This window comes from Neovison vison, chromosome 6 (assembly GCF_020171115.1).
Source record: "Neovison vison isolate M4711 chromosome 6, ASM_NN_V1, whole genome shotgun sequence".
Taxonomy (NCBI): Eukaryota; Metazoa; Chordata; class Mammalia; order Carnivora; family Mustelidae; genus Neogale; species Neogale vison.
Genome location: NC_058096.1, coordinates 69,556,818 through 69,573,750, shown reverse-complemented (window position 1 = coordinate 69,573,750; position 16,933 = coordinate 69,556,818). Strand labels below are relative to the sequence as shown.

The following is a 16,933-nucleotide window of genomic DNA, read 5'->3' as shown; positions in this document are numbered from 1 at the left end:
AAAAAACAACTAAGGTGCTTTAAATAGAACTTTGTAGAAATATACTGATACCAGTGTTTGAAAGATAACCTACACAGGGCTATAAAAGGGCAATTATCATACAAAAAACTTCTATGGCCAACTCTTGTTAGAAAATTTATTTTATAAATAAACTTCTTTCATGATAGAAGATGAAACCAAAAGATGGAGAGTTAATTTTTCCCTAAAATAAATAGTTGCTCAGGACATAGACTGAGTACACTGAAATCATATTGCTTCTTTGATAAAAGAAAAAAATATTCCAGCCAGGCATTCCATTAACAAAAAGACCATGCCACCTTTCCTTAGTTTTTTGATCTCTGGGTACTAGTATTACCCAAGATAGCCTTACCGAAGAAGTTGGTTGGCAAACCTACCAAATAGGAATCTCAGGTCCCTTAATTTTGATAGTCATCTTAGTAAATATAAAACTTTAGCTACTTGAACAATGGAGCTTATAAAGTGCTTTAAGTATAAGAAACACAACAGAAGTGCTAAACTCACTTAGTAGGACTTTAAGGGACTTGATGTCACCAATAGGGCAAAAAAACAACATTATAGTTTTCTGTTCAGATTTTATTTGAAATCTAATTCAAATTGTCAAAGCTACAAAAGGGGGAAGACATCTGTATTATTTTTGCTAAGTCACAACATCCTAAAACAAAATACTACTACTGCCAGCAGATCCATTATACACATTTCTGATGAAATTCATTAGCACAATAAAAATTTCATCTTCAGAAACAGCCACAACAAAAGTAATTTATACAATATAAAACAAGGACAGGTCTACAGATGCAGTTACTCATGAGTTTACACATGCATTCACAAACAAATAAACAAAAAATCCAGGAATGCTCTTTCATTTGATTTTTTGTTATTTTTTTTTTTTAAAAAAACAGACCATTCAGGCACAAAACAAAATTGCATTTCCAATAAGTGACAGCATCTTAAAAATTTATGTCAGTGTTTGTTTTTCTTTGACTTTTTATGAGACCTGTGTGGAGATCGGGACTGGGATCTGGATTTCTTCCCTGACTTTTTAGGGGATCTAGACCGTGATCGCCTAGACCTTTTAGGTGTCCTCGAACCAGATGGTGATCTGAGGAAACAAACAGAAACAATTTATCAAAGTACTTATATGATCAAAATGGACCATCCTTTAATTATCTATAATGATCCTGAACAGAGCACAATGAAAGTCAGAAATAAAAAGGCTGTAAATTTCCCAAATTTATACTTTGCCTACTTAATATACACACACACACGATTTTATACCTTCTGTGCACTGCATCAATCAGTGGTGTGCTTAAAAAAGACTCATTCCTGAGCCCTACCACTGCTCTTTTTAATCAAAATCCCAAGAAGTAAGGACTGGGAATTTGCATTTTTAACGAGCTTCACAGGTTATTGATATACCCCTAAGTCCAAACCTCTTCTACAAGGTAAAGTTCAAAACGGCACCTAAGATCATTCACAAAAATTTTTTCAACACAACAGTGTAGCAGCCTATCTTCCTGAAGGAAAAAGCACCAACTACTACGTATCTTTCAAGGGAATCTTTTAAGATACCATAATTCTGTAAGTGCAGTTCATGAAGATTACCAAAACAAATAAATATGCTTTTTATATATGTGCAAGCGCCATTTAGAAAAGGAAAAACTTATCTTTTATAAAAATTTTACTAAAAATGGTCACAAAAATAAATTTTTAGGCTATAAAGCAGTTTTAGTTCTCAGGAAAATTCCAATATATAGCACCAAATGAATAAAACATTTCTTAACCACTTTTCTGGAACTATAAGGAAAAAAAAAAGTATATAACACACATTTAAATTACCCACTGAAGAAGGGTATTTATTTCCACAAATATCTACCCAAGAACTTGCTAATAAGATGCAGGGGCAGGAGGGAGGGGGTAATGTATTTTCCTTTCAACCTTGACAAAACCAAAGAATATTCTATAGAAACTGAAGAACAGAATGAGAAGTAAAGCAGCTCCCCCTAGTCCACAGAAAACACTGGATATAATGTTTAAAATTCTTGGCTGGTCTTTACTTGTTGGAAGCCTTCTTGTGCTTTAGTCATGAGGAGACTGGGGTGGGGAGGTGGGAAGGAATAATCTAAAATGGAAGTGTACTTCTCTGGTTTTCTAAAGCCCTTTTAAAAAATGGCTGCCAGCCAAATTATTTTCAAAAGCTGGTAAAAATGACAAGGAAACTGGCATTTGAAATATTACAAAAAAATAACTTGCATTTACCTTTTGGCCTTTTTGCTAACATCTCTAGGAGAATCTTTGTGAGATGACCTGGATCGTGAGCTCTCTTTATGAGATCTTTCTGAACGCTCTGATCGCTCCGATTTGGGTGAAGGGGATTTCACTCGTCTACCACTGCTACTGCGAGATGGGCTAGGGGATGTGCTGTGTCGCCTCTTCCTAAGGAACAAAGCCCCCAAAATATTCCATAAGTGAGTAAAGGATCAGGTATTCATTTTCCTTCTACTGAATTAGCTATTAATTCCTAGCAGTTTACACTAACTATTTTCACTAACCTTGTTAATGTTATTTTCCAACAACATTCAAAGCCCTTTATAAAGAACAAGAAAGTCTCAAAGACAGTTTAATCAAAACAAAAACTGATTTCAACTAAATTGGAGTTTCTTTTGCTATATGAGACTGGGACTGGGACAATGGATAAAATTTCATTAAAGTCTCTGGTTAGATAATAGTATTTGTTTTAATGTTAATCCTCCAAACTTGAAACTTTTATTGTGGTTATGTAAGAAAATGGGGCATCATGTTGGCAAGTTGCTCTTAAATGACTGGGAGGAGGGAAAGGAAGGGAGAAAAATTTAAACAAAAGTAGAACTATTTCAACATTTGTTGGAGAATGTGGGTGAAGGATATCTGGGAATTCTTTACATTATCTTTGTAACTTTTCTATAAATCTGAAAGTATATCAAAATAATAAAAACCAGACAAACAAGTGGTAAATTTAGCATTTAGCCAATCAGTATACTATTTTATTTGTACTTTATTTTACAACAGTATTATAGTATTTTATAAATACTATGTTATTTGTAATTATCTGTAGAGTAACTAAGCCAGAATAAATTTATTTGCATTCACTTGGATATTAGGAAAATCTCAGTTAACTAAAGCAATCTTCTCTATTAAACGAGAGATTTGGGAACTGTGAAAGTAAAATAAAAACTAAAAGAGAAAATGATTTTGATTAGAACGAAGACAAAGTGAGGAGTGAGTACCTATGGCCTATGTACACAAACTCCATTTAGACACGACTGGGAGACTCAAGTTTACAAAGGTAGCAGCCTCAGCACAGCACAGAAGAAAAGCTTATACTAGAGGCAACAAGGAAGATATAGCAAGCCTGTTTAGTTATTTAAACCTTAGGGTTGATACCTAATATGGTAACTGAATTCTTGCACTTAACTAAGGCTAAGGTACCATTTGAACCATGCAATGGGATTATGTCCTAATTAACCAAGCCAAGTGCCAACTAACTGCCCCATTTCTCAGTTAATTCTGCCTCCTACAGGCAGGAGCCAAACATGTTTATCATGAAAAAAATACTTTTCAAGTTTGTTGGCATCAGTGATGAAAACATTACAAAATGAAATATCATCCCAGAACATAATTTATTTGGGGGGGCGGGGGGGGAGAGAAGGCACATAGTAATGTCATTTATTTTTTTTCTTATGTTCAATTAGCCAACATATAGTATATATCATTAGTTTTTGATGTAGTGTTCAAAAAGCAATACAGGCATTAAATGAGAAATATATACCTTTCTTTCCTTGTTGGAGTACATTCATCTTTCTCCTTCTTGTCTTTGGATCGAGATTCCAATTTTTCTTTATCCTTTTTATCTCTTTCTCGTTCTCTTTCTAATTCTTTCTCTTTCTCCTGTTTTATTTTTTTTAAAGAAAGAATATTTAGTCATTAAAAAATACCAATCTGGGTTAATCTCATTTATGGAATAATGTTTCACTTTTTAAATCACTACTGAAGGTATAATGCCATTTTTTAAAAAAAAATACCTACTCTTCCAGAAAAACTAGTTATTTCTTCTACTTATACTGACCAGTTACTGAGTCCCTGAGTCCCTATAGACCAAATAATTACTAAACAACTTTGCATATACCATTGCATGCAATACTTCAAAACATCCTTAGGCATATTACTAATATCCTCATTCAAGAGATGAAAAATGAGACTCAGAAAGGTTAAGTACCATTTCATAGTCACACTGGATGTTTAAGTCAGGATTTGAGTCCAAGCTCTAGAGAAGGATTCTTAATTACTTCCTCTGTCCCTCCACTTAAAAAAAAAAAAAGAAAGAAAGAAAAATACCAACAATACACTGCCCCTTCTATCTTAAACTACAATAAAATAGTTGTGATTCTGTAACAAGTTGATTTAATCTGAGAGCTCTCTCCAAAGCAATAGGCTGAAAAGAAAAATAGTTATTCCCAATAATCGTCCTTCAGAAAATCTTATTAATAACAGGTATCACTTTTAATGGAAATTTTACATCCTAATTTATAAAAGTGCAAACTGACTACATGACTATACAATTATATAAACCAGAAAGATGACCTGTCTACTTTTTCCCACTGCTACAATCGCCACTTCTCAGCTGAAATTATTTCTGTTGATAATTAAGGGACTGGCTACAGAAAATAAACCCATAAAGCCAACTTAGCTCTTCATTAATAGGAATTTAATTTCTCTATGATTTATATGCATCAAGAAAGCTACCTGGTTGCTGATAAACAGCCTATATATAGCAGACGCTGCAAACAGAAATACTCTTAACAACAACCAGATAGTAAATACTTTCTGCTCTGTGGGCCACATACATTTTCTGTCCCTGGATTCAACTCTCTCATAACAGTCCAAAATCCACTATCGATAATACATAAGTGAAGGCACATGGCTATGTTCTAATAAGTTTATTTAAAATGAGGTGATGGCCTGTGAGGTGATGAGTCTCCTGGCCCTTGGTATATACCTTCAAGAAACATCCTCCTCTCCAGTTACAACCATGGAATGCAAAGAGATTAAAATATTATTACATGCATTACAATCATCAGGACCAGTGAGTATCTCAAGGTTTAGTCTTCCATGCAGATCTAATACCTGCCACCAACTCCAAAAAGACTCAGGGAGTACAGATACACCTTTGAAAAAATGTCATTTTTCTTTTTTTGAAATGTAAGATTTAGAGTACAGATTTTAAAGTAATGCAGGGGATGCCATCTTCCTCTGGTGATCTGTAGGAACTATTTTCCTAATTGGTAATTTTATAGGAATCAAACTAGGTAAAATACTTAAAATATTTTAAACAATTTAATCCTATAAAAGAGTACCATTAGCTTTTATCTCACAATCCTACAAAACTGGGGCTCTTGATCTAGTTTCACAGAGAAAAGCAGGCCTCAGTGACTTGCCTAGGAGCACATAGTGAAGGCACACAGGGAAGGGGGGCACCAAGACCACACAGGTGTGTGCGGCACCAAAGCTATCTGACTACACTGCTGCTCCCATCACCAGTACTCGGCCATGAATAGATTCAGTGAGTCTCATTCTGTTCTAGCTTGTTCTTATCTCTCTCTCTCTAGTCTTTTTGTAATGATAGTCAAGATATAGGTAAAAATTAATAGCAGTCCCAATAAAATTCCAGGGTTCTTTCAACAATTAACATGTGTTCTAAAATTCTCTGTATATAGCCACATATTTTTTACGCATAAAGAATTCAAGGCTTAGAATTCACTGATGAGGTATTCTACTACTTGGTGTCCCTCCTTGGAAACAATGGAAAAGGAGTCCTAAATCAACTTCCCAAACTAATTCCATCTTTGTCTTTGTGCCACTGCTGAGGGTTGCTGGCATTTCACTGTCACAAACGTTGAAGTTTCATAATATACTGTCTTCCAGTTTTAAAAGCATGCTCTTAGCAGATTTTCTAGTTCACAGGTAGCATATCCAGAATAAAGTAGTGTGCTGTTGCCCTGAGACTCTTTTCCAAGTTGAAATAATTGCAAAAACATCAAATTTCAAATGTTCCTGTCTACCAGTATTCAGCATTTACACATGAAAGGATGTAATCTAAGATATACATTTCCTTAAGTATACCAATATACCAATATCCTAGTAGTCAAACAAATTAACTTTGGAAAATGCATATTATCGAATATACTTATTCCTTACTCGTTGAAGAAGTTTATCTCTGTAATGTTCTACTTGCTCCTGAAAGCTTTGGCCTGGTTTTTTAGGTCTTTTTCCAGATTCCAATTCATCCTGAAACTTCATAACTTTGAGCTGTGAAAGAAGATATTTTAAAAATAAATCTTTTCATCACTATAGTTTTTTAAGTAGTGCTTTACTTCTCAAAAAAAATGTTTTTCCTTTGAAATATTTGTGTAAAAAGAAAAAAACAGAAACACAGCACAAAGTAGTAACTGACTAGAACTCAGTCAAAAATATAACACCAACATAAAGCTCCCTTATCTGAAAGCCACTTGTTAGAGAGCTCAGCCATGCAGAAATCAAGTGATCACATGTGGGCCCACATGCACTCTATACAGCCACATGAGATGACTCAAAAACCCATGAACTACTATAGTTCATGCCCTTAAGAATCTACTTATTACCTCAGCACAATGATAATGAATTTGCTATCTGGATCCCCAAATGTGAAAGGCAACGCTGCTAAGCACAACCTACTTTCAACAAGATAGGACAGCAGGCACAACACAAGATACATAACATTTTTTTTTTTTTTTAAAGCAGCATTCTTTACAGTTCACGTAGGACCAAACACAGAGCTGTAGAGTTTGAAGGTTTCACTCTATTTGCAGTATAGTGCAATCACTGAACATCAAGACATTAAGGTTAAACCACAGTAGAAATATAGAGCACATACTAATAAAAAAAGATTAGAAAACCTTCCAATTCTGTTTCTTATCATTTATCCATATGAGCTCAGAACTATTCGTACAAAACTATTCACCACTGTTTGCACATGTATTATGTATTTTAATACATATTGTAGGTTAATACATATTCTCTATAGGTTCACTTATGTTACATATATAAACATATACTTTATTATCTGTTATATTAATATAAACATAATTATATTAATATGTATTATAAAAATATATATTTAAATTATAATCTAAAGATAAATATACATCTTTACCGAACTAAGAGAGAACAAGTAAGATGAAATGCATGAGAACTCAGAGGATGTTGGAGGTGGACACAGAAAGCACATACAGATCCACTGAGTTACAGTGCCAAACCTATCCACCTTGTTTCACTCAAAGAGGGGAAGGAAACACTCTTGTCTAACAGAATTACTGTATATGAAAACATCTTGACCTATTTTATTAAGCACTGATAGGTCCTTTAAATGGACTAAATGTTATTATAAATGTTTCATTTTTATTTGGAAACAAGACCTCATTTGTTTTAGGTTTCTACCCCCCCCACCACTACATATGAGGTTTTCCAACAGAATGGCAACAAGTTACAAAAACTTTCTTCCAATCAAAGTGTTACTTTCACTATTTTTTTTTTAAGATTTTATTTATTTATTTGACAGAGAGAGATCACAAGTAGGCAGAGAGGCAGGCAGAGAGAGAGAGAGAGATGGGGAAGCAGGCTCCCTGCTGAGCAGAGAGCCCGATTTTTGCCCTTTTTCCCTTCCACTTGTATAATTAAGGTCTTTTATAATCAGAGATTTCAAGTTCCTGCCATTTTCAAAATGCTTTAAAAAATCTTTGCATTTTGTTGTTTTAACGAGGACTACATTTTAAAACACAGAAGACATACGGGTAAGAGAGAGGGGAAAGGGGGGGAAGAAATGTAAATGTGTCACCTCACCACTGTGTGTAGCCTCCTATGACTAAAGTGACTCCGTTCTACAGAATGCATTTGCGGCAAATCAGTTTAAGAGTTAAGCACCCAAAGGTCAAACAGACCCGAGTGCTACTTTGGAGAATGAAAAGCATTCCTTAAAAATCTTTTTAAAAATCATTATAAAATCCTTATAGTACCTGCTCATGTGGCCTAATTCAGGAACAAACACAAGTCCAGGGCACCCAGAAAACAGGTGACAAAAGGTCCCAACTCAAACGAGAACAGCACAGGTAATAGCTTGATTGCCAGCTAGCTATCTCCCTGTTGCCCTGGGACAGCAACAAGGTTCACCTTCCAACTCAACTACCCACTTTTTCCTCTGGGACCAAGGCAAAAAAAAGGTCTTTCTGCTCCAACAACAAAGAAGACAGCCCCCCACAACACCAACTAACCCATGCGTCCATAACTCCAACCTTGTTGTTAGAAGTGGGGATGCAAACAGAATAAGAAAAGACAACTCCAACATAGGCCAGGCTCTAAGCAGTTATCTGAAAGATTAAGAACTTCCTTCTAGGGGCGCCTGGGTGGCTCAGTGGGTTACGCCGCTGCCTTCGGCTCGGGTCATGATCTCAGGGTCCTGGGATCGAGTCCCCCATCGGGCTCTCTGCTCGGCAGGGAGCCTGCTTCCTCCTCTCTCTCTCTGCCTGCCTCTCTGCCTACTAGTAATCTTTCTCTGTCAAATAAATAAATAAAATCTTTAAAAAAAAAAAAAAAAAGAACTTCCTTCTAACCAACACCAGTAATACTCTATGCCTGCATGTTTTCTAAGTGCTTTGTGAAGAATGTCAGTATTTTATAACACAAATTCTTTGGTTTTACTAATTCCACGCTAAAAAATGTTCAGCTATATAACTGAAACCAGTCAAAGACAAATACCATATGTTTTCATTCATATATGGAATCTAAGAAACAAAACAAATGAACAAAGCCAGGGGGAAGGGAGAGAGATGCAAACTAAGAAACAGACTCTTAACCACAGAGAACAAATTGACAAACCGACAGTTATCAGAGGGGAGGAAGGAGGCAGGGATGGGTGAAATAGGTGATGGGGATTAAGGAGTACACCTGTGATGAGCACCAGCTGGTATGGCACTGCTGAATTACTGCACTGTGTGCCTGAAATGAATACTACACTGTGTGTTATCTAACTGGAATTTAAATAAAAACTTTAAAAATGTTCAGCTATAGACAACTTTATTACAATATATTTGAAAAGAGTTTTCAAAAAGAAAAACTACAATATATAATTTTGTTACAGTAATTTATAGTAATATAACAACATATAACACTATAATAATGACCATATATATATATATATATATATATATATATATATCCTTATTGAACTAAGGAAGGTCATGTAAGTTGAAAAGCATAAGAACTTAGAGGATGCTGGAGGTGGAGGTAGAAAGCACACAGATCCTGGATCAAATTTAGGGGCAGAAAGAGGACAGGAATAAATCTCATGAACCCTGAGTTCTAGTTCAAATTTGCCACCAGGTGTGAATCTTTATTCCATACAACTAAATCTTAAACAATGGAGAAAAATTAGATAACTCTAAAATGAAGCCAAGACCTAGATTTAAAATTAGGGATGTGGTTCACAACTTAAATCTCAAAAGGGCAGTAAGTTGTAAGAAGTAGGCACTACATGAACAGGAGAAACAATCAGAGTATATAACAACGGAAAGGCCAATCAAAGAGCACAGGAAGTATGGAAATGGATGCATGTAACCACACACACACACACACACAGAGACAGATACAGTGTGGAAATAATAATGTTCATAAAAACCATCCAAGTTACCAAAAAGTAAATTATGTGGCTTTCTTCTCCAATTTAAGCCAATAAGGAAATAGGAGTGTTTAAAAACTATCCAACAGTCAGTTTTGGCATTTAAAAGGGTAACTTCACTATCAAGAAAATATATTTTTATTCAACTCCAGCAGAGATCAGTAAGGTTGGGAAGAGTTCTGAGAGTTAAGGAGGGGCATGTGCAGCTTGGAAAAAACCCACAGGTAGAATACTTTCACTGATACATTTCTGCCCCTAAAAAATTTATAAGGAATGTATATAATTACATCCCAGGAAAAATGAATCAACATGTTAACTCTGAAAATCTCTCCTCTTCACTTATAATACACAGTATACTGATTCCGTGTAAGGTTAAAACAAAATATTTTCCCTGTTAACATTCTGGCTTGGTGATATCCAAGAAAGAGTTTGGCAAAAACTTGTACCAGTGCAACAGTATTAGAAAACTGGAAACAAGGAAACCACTATGGCAGATATTATAAAGTAGTAAGAGGAATAGTGCTGACACACAGTAGGCATGCAAGAGATACTGTTAGTTAAATTAACAGATAAAGAATTCAAAATACACTCTCAGATACACTTCTGAGACTCTGGGCTGAGTGCTACACCAGTGTTTACTGGGAATGTTTCATCTCCTTGGGGCAAGGAATGAGGAAGGGTTCCCATTACAACACCCTTCCTTCTCTGAGATGTCTGACTAGTTTTGGTAATAAAAAAGGCATTAAAAAAGGAGAGGGTATTGAGGGAGGGAAAAATCTGCTTGAGATTGTTTGGACTCATTGTCGTAAGTTTTCCCCTGTCTTACTGTTAAGTCCCACTTAATGTCTACTCTCCCCACCACAAAAGGATGCAGATATTTAAATTATCACATAATTTGAATGTGCCAGAAAACCTCTCTTTTCCTTGTTACATACTATGTGCACTCAAACGTTTTGGACTTCATAATGCCAAATGTAATGTACACACTGGAAGAATCAGTATCTTAAAAGGATCTCCTCTGTGCCAGGCACTAGATTTATGATGATGAACAGACAAGCGCCACAGCCCTTTCCCCTCACGTAAATCACAGCCTTGTCAGGAATAGAGACATTAAACAAGCAAGCTAAGAATACAAAATTAAATAAACACACACCACAATACATGTAAAATCACAAGAGAAATAAATAGGGAGAAGTAAGCAAATGCTGACGTGTAAAATAAAGGATAGCAGGAGAGAAGGGATGCTTGGACCAAGAGGCCTACAGTAAGTCAGGTGGTATGAAGGTTTCCAGGCACAGAGAACATAGTATACAAAGGAATGATGCCTAGAGGGAACCTAGGTTGGTGGAATAGAGAAAGAAGGCCAGTGAAGCATAGTTTCAACCTCATTGCCATACTAACTTCAATTTCACGAAGTTTAGCTCGTTTTTCCTCACTCATTTCAGAGTACTTAGAGAACTTGGACTCAGTCATTTCTTCTTTGATTGGATTAGAGTACAAATGATGTTCTTCTGATTTGGAACTTTGAGTATCTTCTTCATCTTCACTTTCTTCTTCTTGACTGGAAATAAACAGAATATATCATATGTTAAGGCAGGAAAAAAAATGTTACATTTTATAGTCTAGCTTTTTTATTTTTCACTGTCTCAACCTGTAAATAATGTTAACAAAACGTTAAGAGGCCAATTCATCACTAAAACATTTCTAGAAAATATTTTACCAAATACTACAATTTTATAAAACTCTTATGTTTCTTCCACAGAAAAATTTTTAGCTTCAGCATAATCATTTAAAAAAATTCTGTGTGGGGACGCCTGGGTGGCTCAGTTGGTTGGACGACTGCCTTCGGCTCAGGGCGTGATCCTGGAGTCCCGGGATCGAGTCCCACATCAGGCTCCCAGCTCCATGGGGAGTCTGCTTCGCTCTCTGACCTTCTCCTCGCTCATGCTCTCTCTCACTGTCTCTCTCTCTCAAATAAGTAAATAAAATCTTAAAAAAAAAAAAAAAAATTCTGTGTGTGTTAAATGTTATCTGTTTGCCTTTCATTCTGCACCAAACTTTTCTTGCAGTGTTAAGTGAAATGAATAATCAGGCAATGATTCCCCAAATTTTCCAGTTAAGCATGAGTTTGGGAAGCCTAACGCTAAAAAAGCCAAATGGATTTACCTTTTCTTCAGCAGAGGCTATACACTGGAAAATACATGAGTTTGTGTCACACAGTTAACTATGAAATAATGTACCATGTAAAGACCTTATCTGATTAGCACATAACCCTAAAAATAAAGCAAAGTATAAATTTTAAATATTATCACACATTAGTACTCATGTCAGAGTTGATTTTGAAAACTGTACTGGTTCTACGTCAGCCAAGAAGAAAATGAAAAACTAAGTGATTGCTAAGGGTAAAGATACAAAGAAGAAAATAATCTACCCTTCACAAACAATATAGTGGAAACAGATAGGCAAGCAACTATGTGCAAAGTCGGTCCTCACTGCTAAACAGAGACTGATAAAAATGTTCTTGAAACACAACTGAAGGGGCCCAAAAAAGCTGTATGCTCTGGGACAGGGCTTTGTTGTGTACATTTATGTCAAATCTGGGCAAAACATGTCATCTACACACAAACTCAGAATGTTTATGTATATACAAACAAAATTCCTTTTATAAACAGTATTGATTATGACATATAAGCAGGAGTCCTTTCCTGCTTTTATATATTTCCTTTTATATATTTAAAGCTATTCATAATAATATGAAAGTAGTTACAACCAAATTTGTTCTAGATAAAAATAATTTGAAAGACTGATAACAGAACTCACAGAATGACAAGGAAAATGTAAGGAAGGCAGATAAAAAGAAAGTGCTCGCAATTCAGAATCAGAAATTTGGTATTAAGACTATGCTACTAGCTTTGTAATACCTTACCCAAATGCCCTTTCCTGAATATAACTAAAATGTTTTACAAACTTTATACTCTAAGAGCCCCACAAATCATTAGTACCACATAAAGATACAACTCACTACAATACTTAAAGAAAACAGTAAAAGGAAACTATTTCTAAAAAACCAATATTCTTTTTGGAAATAAATCTTTAACTTAACACTTCTCATTAATTTGTCAGAAACTTCCTAAATGCAGTTTTTAGTTAATTTTTTTAAACATAAGAATTTCTTGTTTTATGGTGCATAAATGCTTTATAAGTGTTTCAGATGCTTTTAAATGGTTAAACTATAGGCCCGTGTATGTGTAAATACAGAGGTTTGCTGCAATTATTCCAGAAAGGGTCACTCAAAAAGGACGAGACACAATTAAATTGTGGTATCTAAGCAATGGAAATTACTTAACCAATTCCAGCCTGTTATTTACAAATTTTCAGCAATTTTTTTGCAAATTCAAATATTCCTTAAACATCCTTCAACGTTTACCTGAATGCTTTCAATTACAGACAAATACTGAGCAGATAACTATATGGATTGACAAAGAAAAATGCCCATGACACTGGAGTAAAAAATGGGATCAGAGAATAGTATGTGCAGTATATATTATATCATTCATGCTTAAAATAGATATACATGGGGGCACCTGGGTGGCTCTGTCATTATGCGTATGCCTTTGGCTAAGGTCATGATGATCCCAGGGTCCTGGGATCAAGCCCCATATTAGGCTCCCTGCTCAGCGAGGCCTGCTTCTCCCTCTCCCATGCCCCCTGCTTGTGTTCCCTCTCTCTCCCTCTATCTCTGTCAAAAAAATAAATAAAATCCTTAAAAATATAAATAAATAAATAAACAAATAAAATAGTTATACATGTTTTATGTATACAGAGAAAGGATCTAGATGGCAAGACACCACACATTAACCACATTATTTACTTTCAAAGTAAGCTACACTTGACAACCTGAAATACGTATTTGTTTTACAATTGCTATTTTAATTTTTCAGGGCTCAAGCAGTCTGTTCTCATTGGCTTTGACTTTAGCGCTTAGTTACCAGTGCTTGGTTCAGATCTCAACATAGTTTCATCTTACTCTTTTAAAGAAATGAAAATTCAAGTCTATAAAACCATACAGAATTCACTATAAATGAAATTAAGTTACTACTTGGAAGTTTTCTACAAAACAACAGTAGGGCTATGTTTTCTTTTAATCACTTTTCTGCCATAAAAAATTAATTACTAGTTTCAAAATGGCATTTTGGATTCAGCCACTAGAGAGCAGTAGTGATGCATAAGAAAATTTCAAGGACCAAAAACTTGTATGGGAAAAAAAATCTTTTCCTTGCTTTGTACTTTCATAAAATTATTTTTATGTTATTGTGATTTGAAGCTCGTAAGAAAAATCAAAATTAAAATTTTATTTCCTTGATCCAGGCCTTGCTGTATAAACATGATTATTCTACTGTCAACACTAAAATGCAGTCACATTGTGCTCGCTTCGGCAGCACATATACTAAAATGCAGTCACATTCCAAACTTTAAATATCAAATTTATGCAAAAAAAAAAGTTAAAACTTTTAGAAATAAAACAAACTGAAGAAATATCCAATGGCCTTTTCTACCCTTCCTTCCCCCTAAATTAAGTAATTATCTCATAAATACACATAATTATTTTACACCAGTGATGCTACAATGGTGAGATGTTAATAATGATGTATTACAGACATTTAAAAAAAAGGTTAAAAAATAAAAAATAAAAAAAAATTAAAAAAAGGTTAAAGCATTATTTTAAAGCAAACTGGACTGTCTCAATTCCTGTACTCCTACTAAACAGCCCTAGAAAGGTACTTCCACCAAGAAACCACATCTACATTTTGTAAATATTTTGTCACCATCACTGCTGACTAGTTCTGATCATCCCAGTATTTCTGGAAAGACATCACTGCTGCCAAGTTTTCCTCAGCATATCAACTGTGCTCCCACATATGCTGATCAATCATATTTCCTTAACAATCTAAATGCTACTAATACCCACTTTCTGAATCCATACAAATACCTAAACTGGGCTGGGACACAAAACAGACTTTCTCCTTTGTTCACTCTTTAATTTGAGAATCATTTTTTAAAAAAAAATTTTTTTTTTTTTTTTTAAATTGAAACTTCTGCTTTGTGTTCTTGAGGTCATCTGTTCTATTTAATAAAATCAACTTCCGGGGCGCCTGGGTGGCTCAGTGAGGTAAGCCGCTGCCTTCGGCTCAGGTCATTATCTCAGGGTCCTGGGTTCGAGTCCCGCATCGGGCTCTCTGCTCAGCAGGGAGCCTGCTTCCCTCTCTCTCTCTCTGCCTGCCTCTCCATCTACTTGTGATCTCTCTCTGTCAAATAAATAAATAAAATCTTAAAAATAAAATAAAAATTAAAATCAACTTCCTTGCAATGATTTTAAAAGGTGTCAAGTTCTACATAAAAACTACCAAGACAAACAGGCCAGGAGAAACTGGGAGCAGTATTCCTAGAGTCACATTCAATGTTAATGCAAAAACAATCCTGGGGTGATTACCCAAGAGCAAAATTTCTCTACATGTTAAAGGAAAGCTTTTTTTCTGTTATTTATTCTTAGTTCTTTTAACATGTTTACATATAAATAACAGAATGGCCATAATGCAATGCTTAGCAAATGTACAATTCAAATAATAACTTTCCCATTCACATTTTAAAAATCACTTTTTGTGGAGTCAAAACAATACCTGATGACAAAGATTTGAAATAAATGCAGTTGACCATTTAGTAACTACCAACTGAGAATATATATACCTACAGTAGAAAAATCAACTCAGAAACAAAGTGAAACCAGATCCATCAAGACCAGAAGCCAAAAGCTCTTCACTCACTAAAAGAACCATGATAACTAAAAATGATCCTCTCAACAAGTTTAAGAGTGAAGTTGTCCTCTTCACTATTATTTCAAGCATATTTCTTAATTAAAAAGGGAGCATATATGCAATAAGAAACTAAGTATGTTTCTTACTTTTGATTTTCTTCTTCTTCTGATTCTTCATGCTGGTCAAATAACTCCCATTTAGAAGTTGTTACAGCTGAGTGGAAGGAAAAAAAAGGGTGTAATTCCAAAAGGTGAATTAGCATTTTTGCAGTAGTACAGAAGGGCAAAATTGAGAAGTTTTAGAATTGAAACTTTAGAATTGAAAGTTTATATTTATTTAAGTTTGTAAAAAGTTATCTACAATTATCTATTCTTTGAACAGCCTTTTCTATGTGCTAAATTTCTTTCTTTCCTCACACCTAGGCTATAATTTTATTCAAATTCATGAAGTGACAAATAAGGTTATCATTCTTATTTTTGTGCTAGGTGGTAACATTTATTTCATTAGAACCTACAAATATTAATAATTACAGATATAAATACTAAGGACACATGTCCAAAGTAAGTATGAAAAGCAGGTCTAAACTGCAACTAGTTAAGTCAAGCATTACAGGAAGATCAAAGCCTGGTTTCTCTAAAGTGACCTCTAAATAAATTTCTAAGTAGGTATTACCTCCCATCTACATTTTCTATTGAAATGCCTTAACTGAAAGGTTTTAGTGATTTCTCTGATTACTCCCAAAACATCCAAACTAAAAGATCTAAGAAAATTTTAACAGCAACCATAATGAAAACTAAGCCACTAGACATAAAATAAATTAACTGTGGGTCTTAAGGTTGAAACATTATAAAATACAAAACAAAACAAAACCAAAAACCCACACACTAATAATTTTAAGTACTCAATTTTTTAAACCTAGTATTTATTGTACTTTTTACTCACCCTGTGCTTCCAATTCAGATTCATCTACAGCTTCCCATTTTGATGGGGCAACTTTAAATATGGGCTCATTCTTCTTTGAGTCCTCAGTTGCATCCACTATTAAGGAAAGATAAGCCATTAACCCTGACAACTAGGGGATGACTAAATAGTTCATGAGCATTCACTATATTACTGAAAAGTAAAATAAGGCCACACATGGACTAGTAATGCTAGTGTCAAGAATTATGACTAATGACCTCTGTACCTGAGGTCCAAATTTTGAAAATGTTATGTGTCAATTCAGAATATACAAGTTATTATGATTTCAAGCAAATGGGGAAGTTGTGGCATTAAAAAAAAATCTTTATTATCTCTACCTAATTACTGTTTAAACTATACAATTCCTACACTGTTCAATCTTTTCATGTAATTCAAA

At 34.6% G+C, this 16,933-nt stretch overlaps 1 protein-coding gene across 4 annotated transcripts in view; it reads right to left on the bottom strand.

Moving 5' to 3' along the window:
• Window positions 1-576: 576 nt before the first annotated feature.
• The window catches only part of LOC122908570 (U2 snRNP associated SURP domain containing), a 62,525-nt gene continuing 46,168 nt past the window's right edge, over window positions 577-16,933 (bottom strand). For 3 of the 4 annotated variants that reach the window (XM_044251547.1, XM_044251548.1, XM_044251550.1), the window contains 7 exons: window positions 16,519-16,614; window positions 15,723-15,789; window positions 11,165-11,324; window positions 6,253-6,363; window positions 3,827-3,945; window positions 2,278-2,454; window positions 577-1,120 (listed from right to left, as the gene is read on the bottom strand). In XM_044251547.1, coding sequence (XP_044107482.1) covers window positions 982-1,120; window positions 2,278-2,454; window positions 3,827-3,945; window positions 6,253-6,363; window positions 11,165-11,324; window positions 15,723-15,789; window positions 16,519-16,614 — 869 coding nt within the window. In that variant the 3' untranslated portion in view covers window positions 577-981. The remainder of the gene's footprint in view (window positions 1,121-2,277; window positions 2,455-3,826; window positions 3,946-6,252; window positions 6,364-11,164; window positions 11,325-15,722; window positions 15,790-16,518; window positions 16,615-16,933) is intronic. The other variant, XM_044251549.1, reaches the window with a different exon arrangement.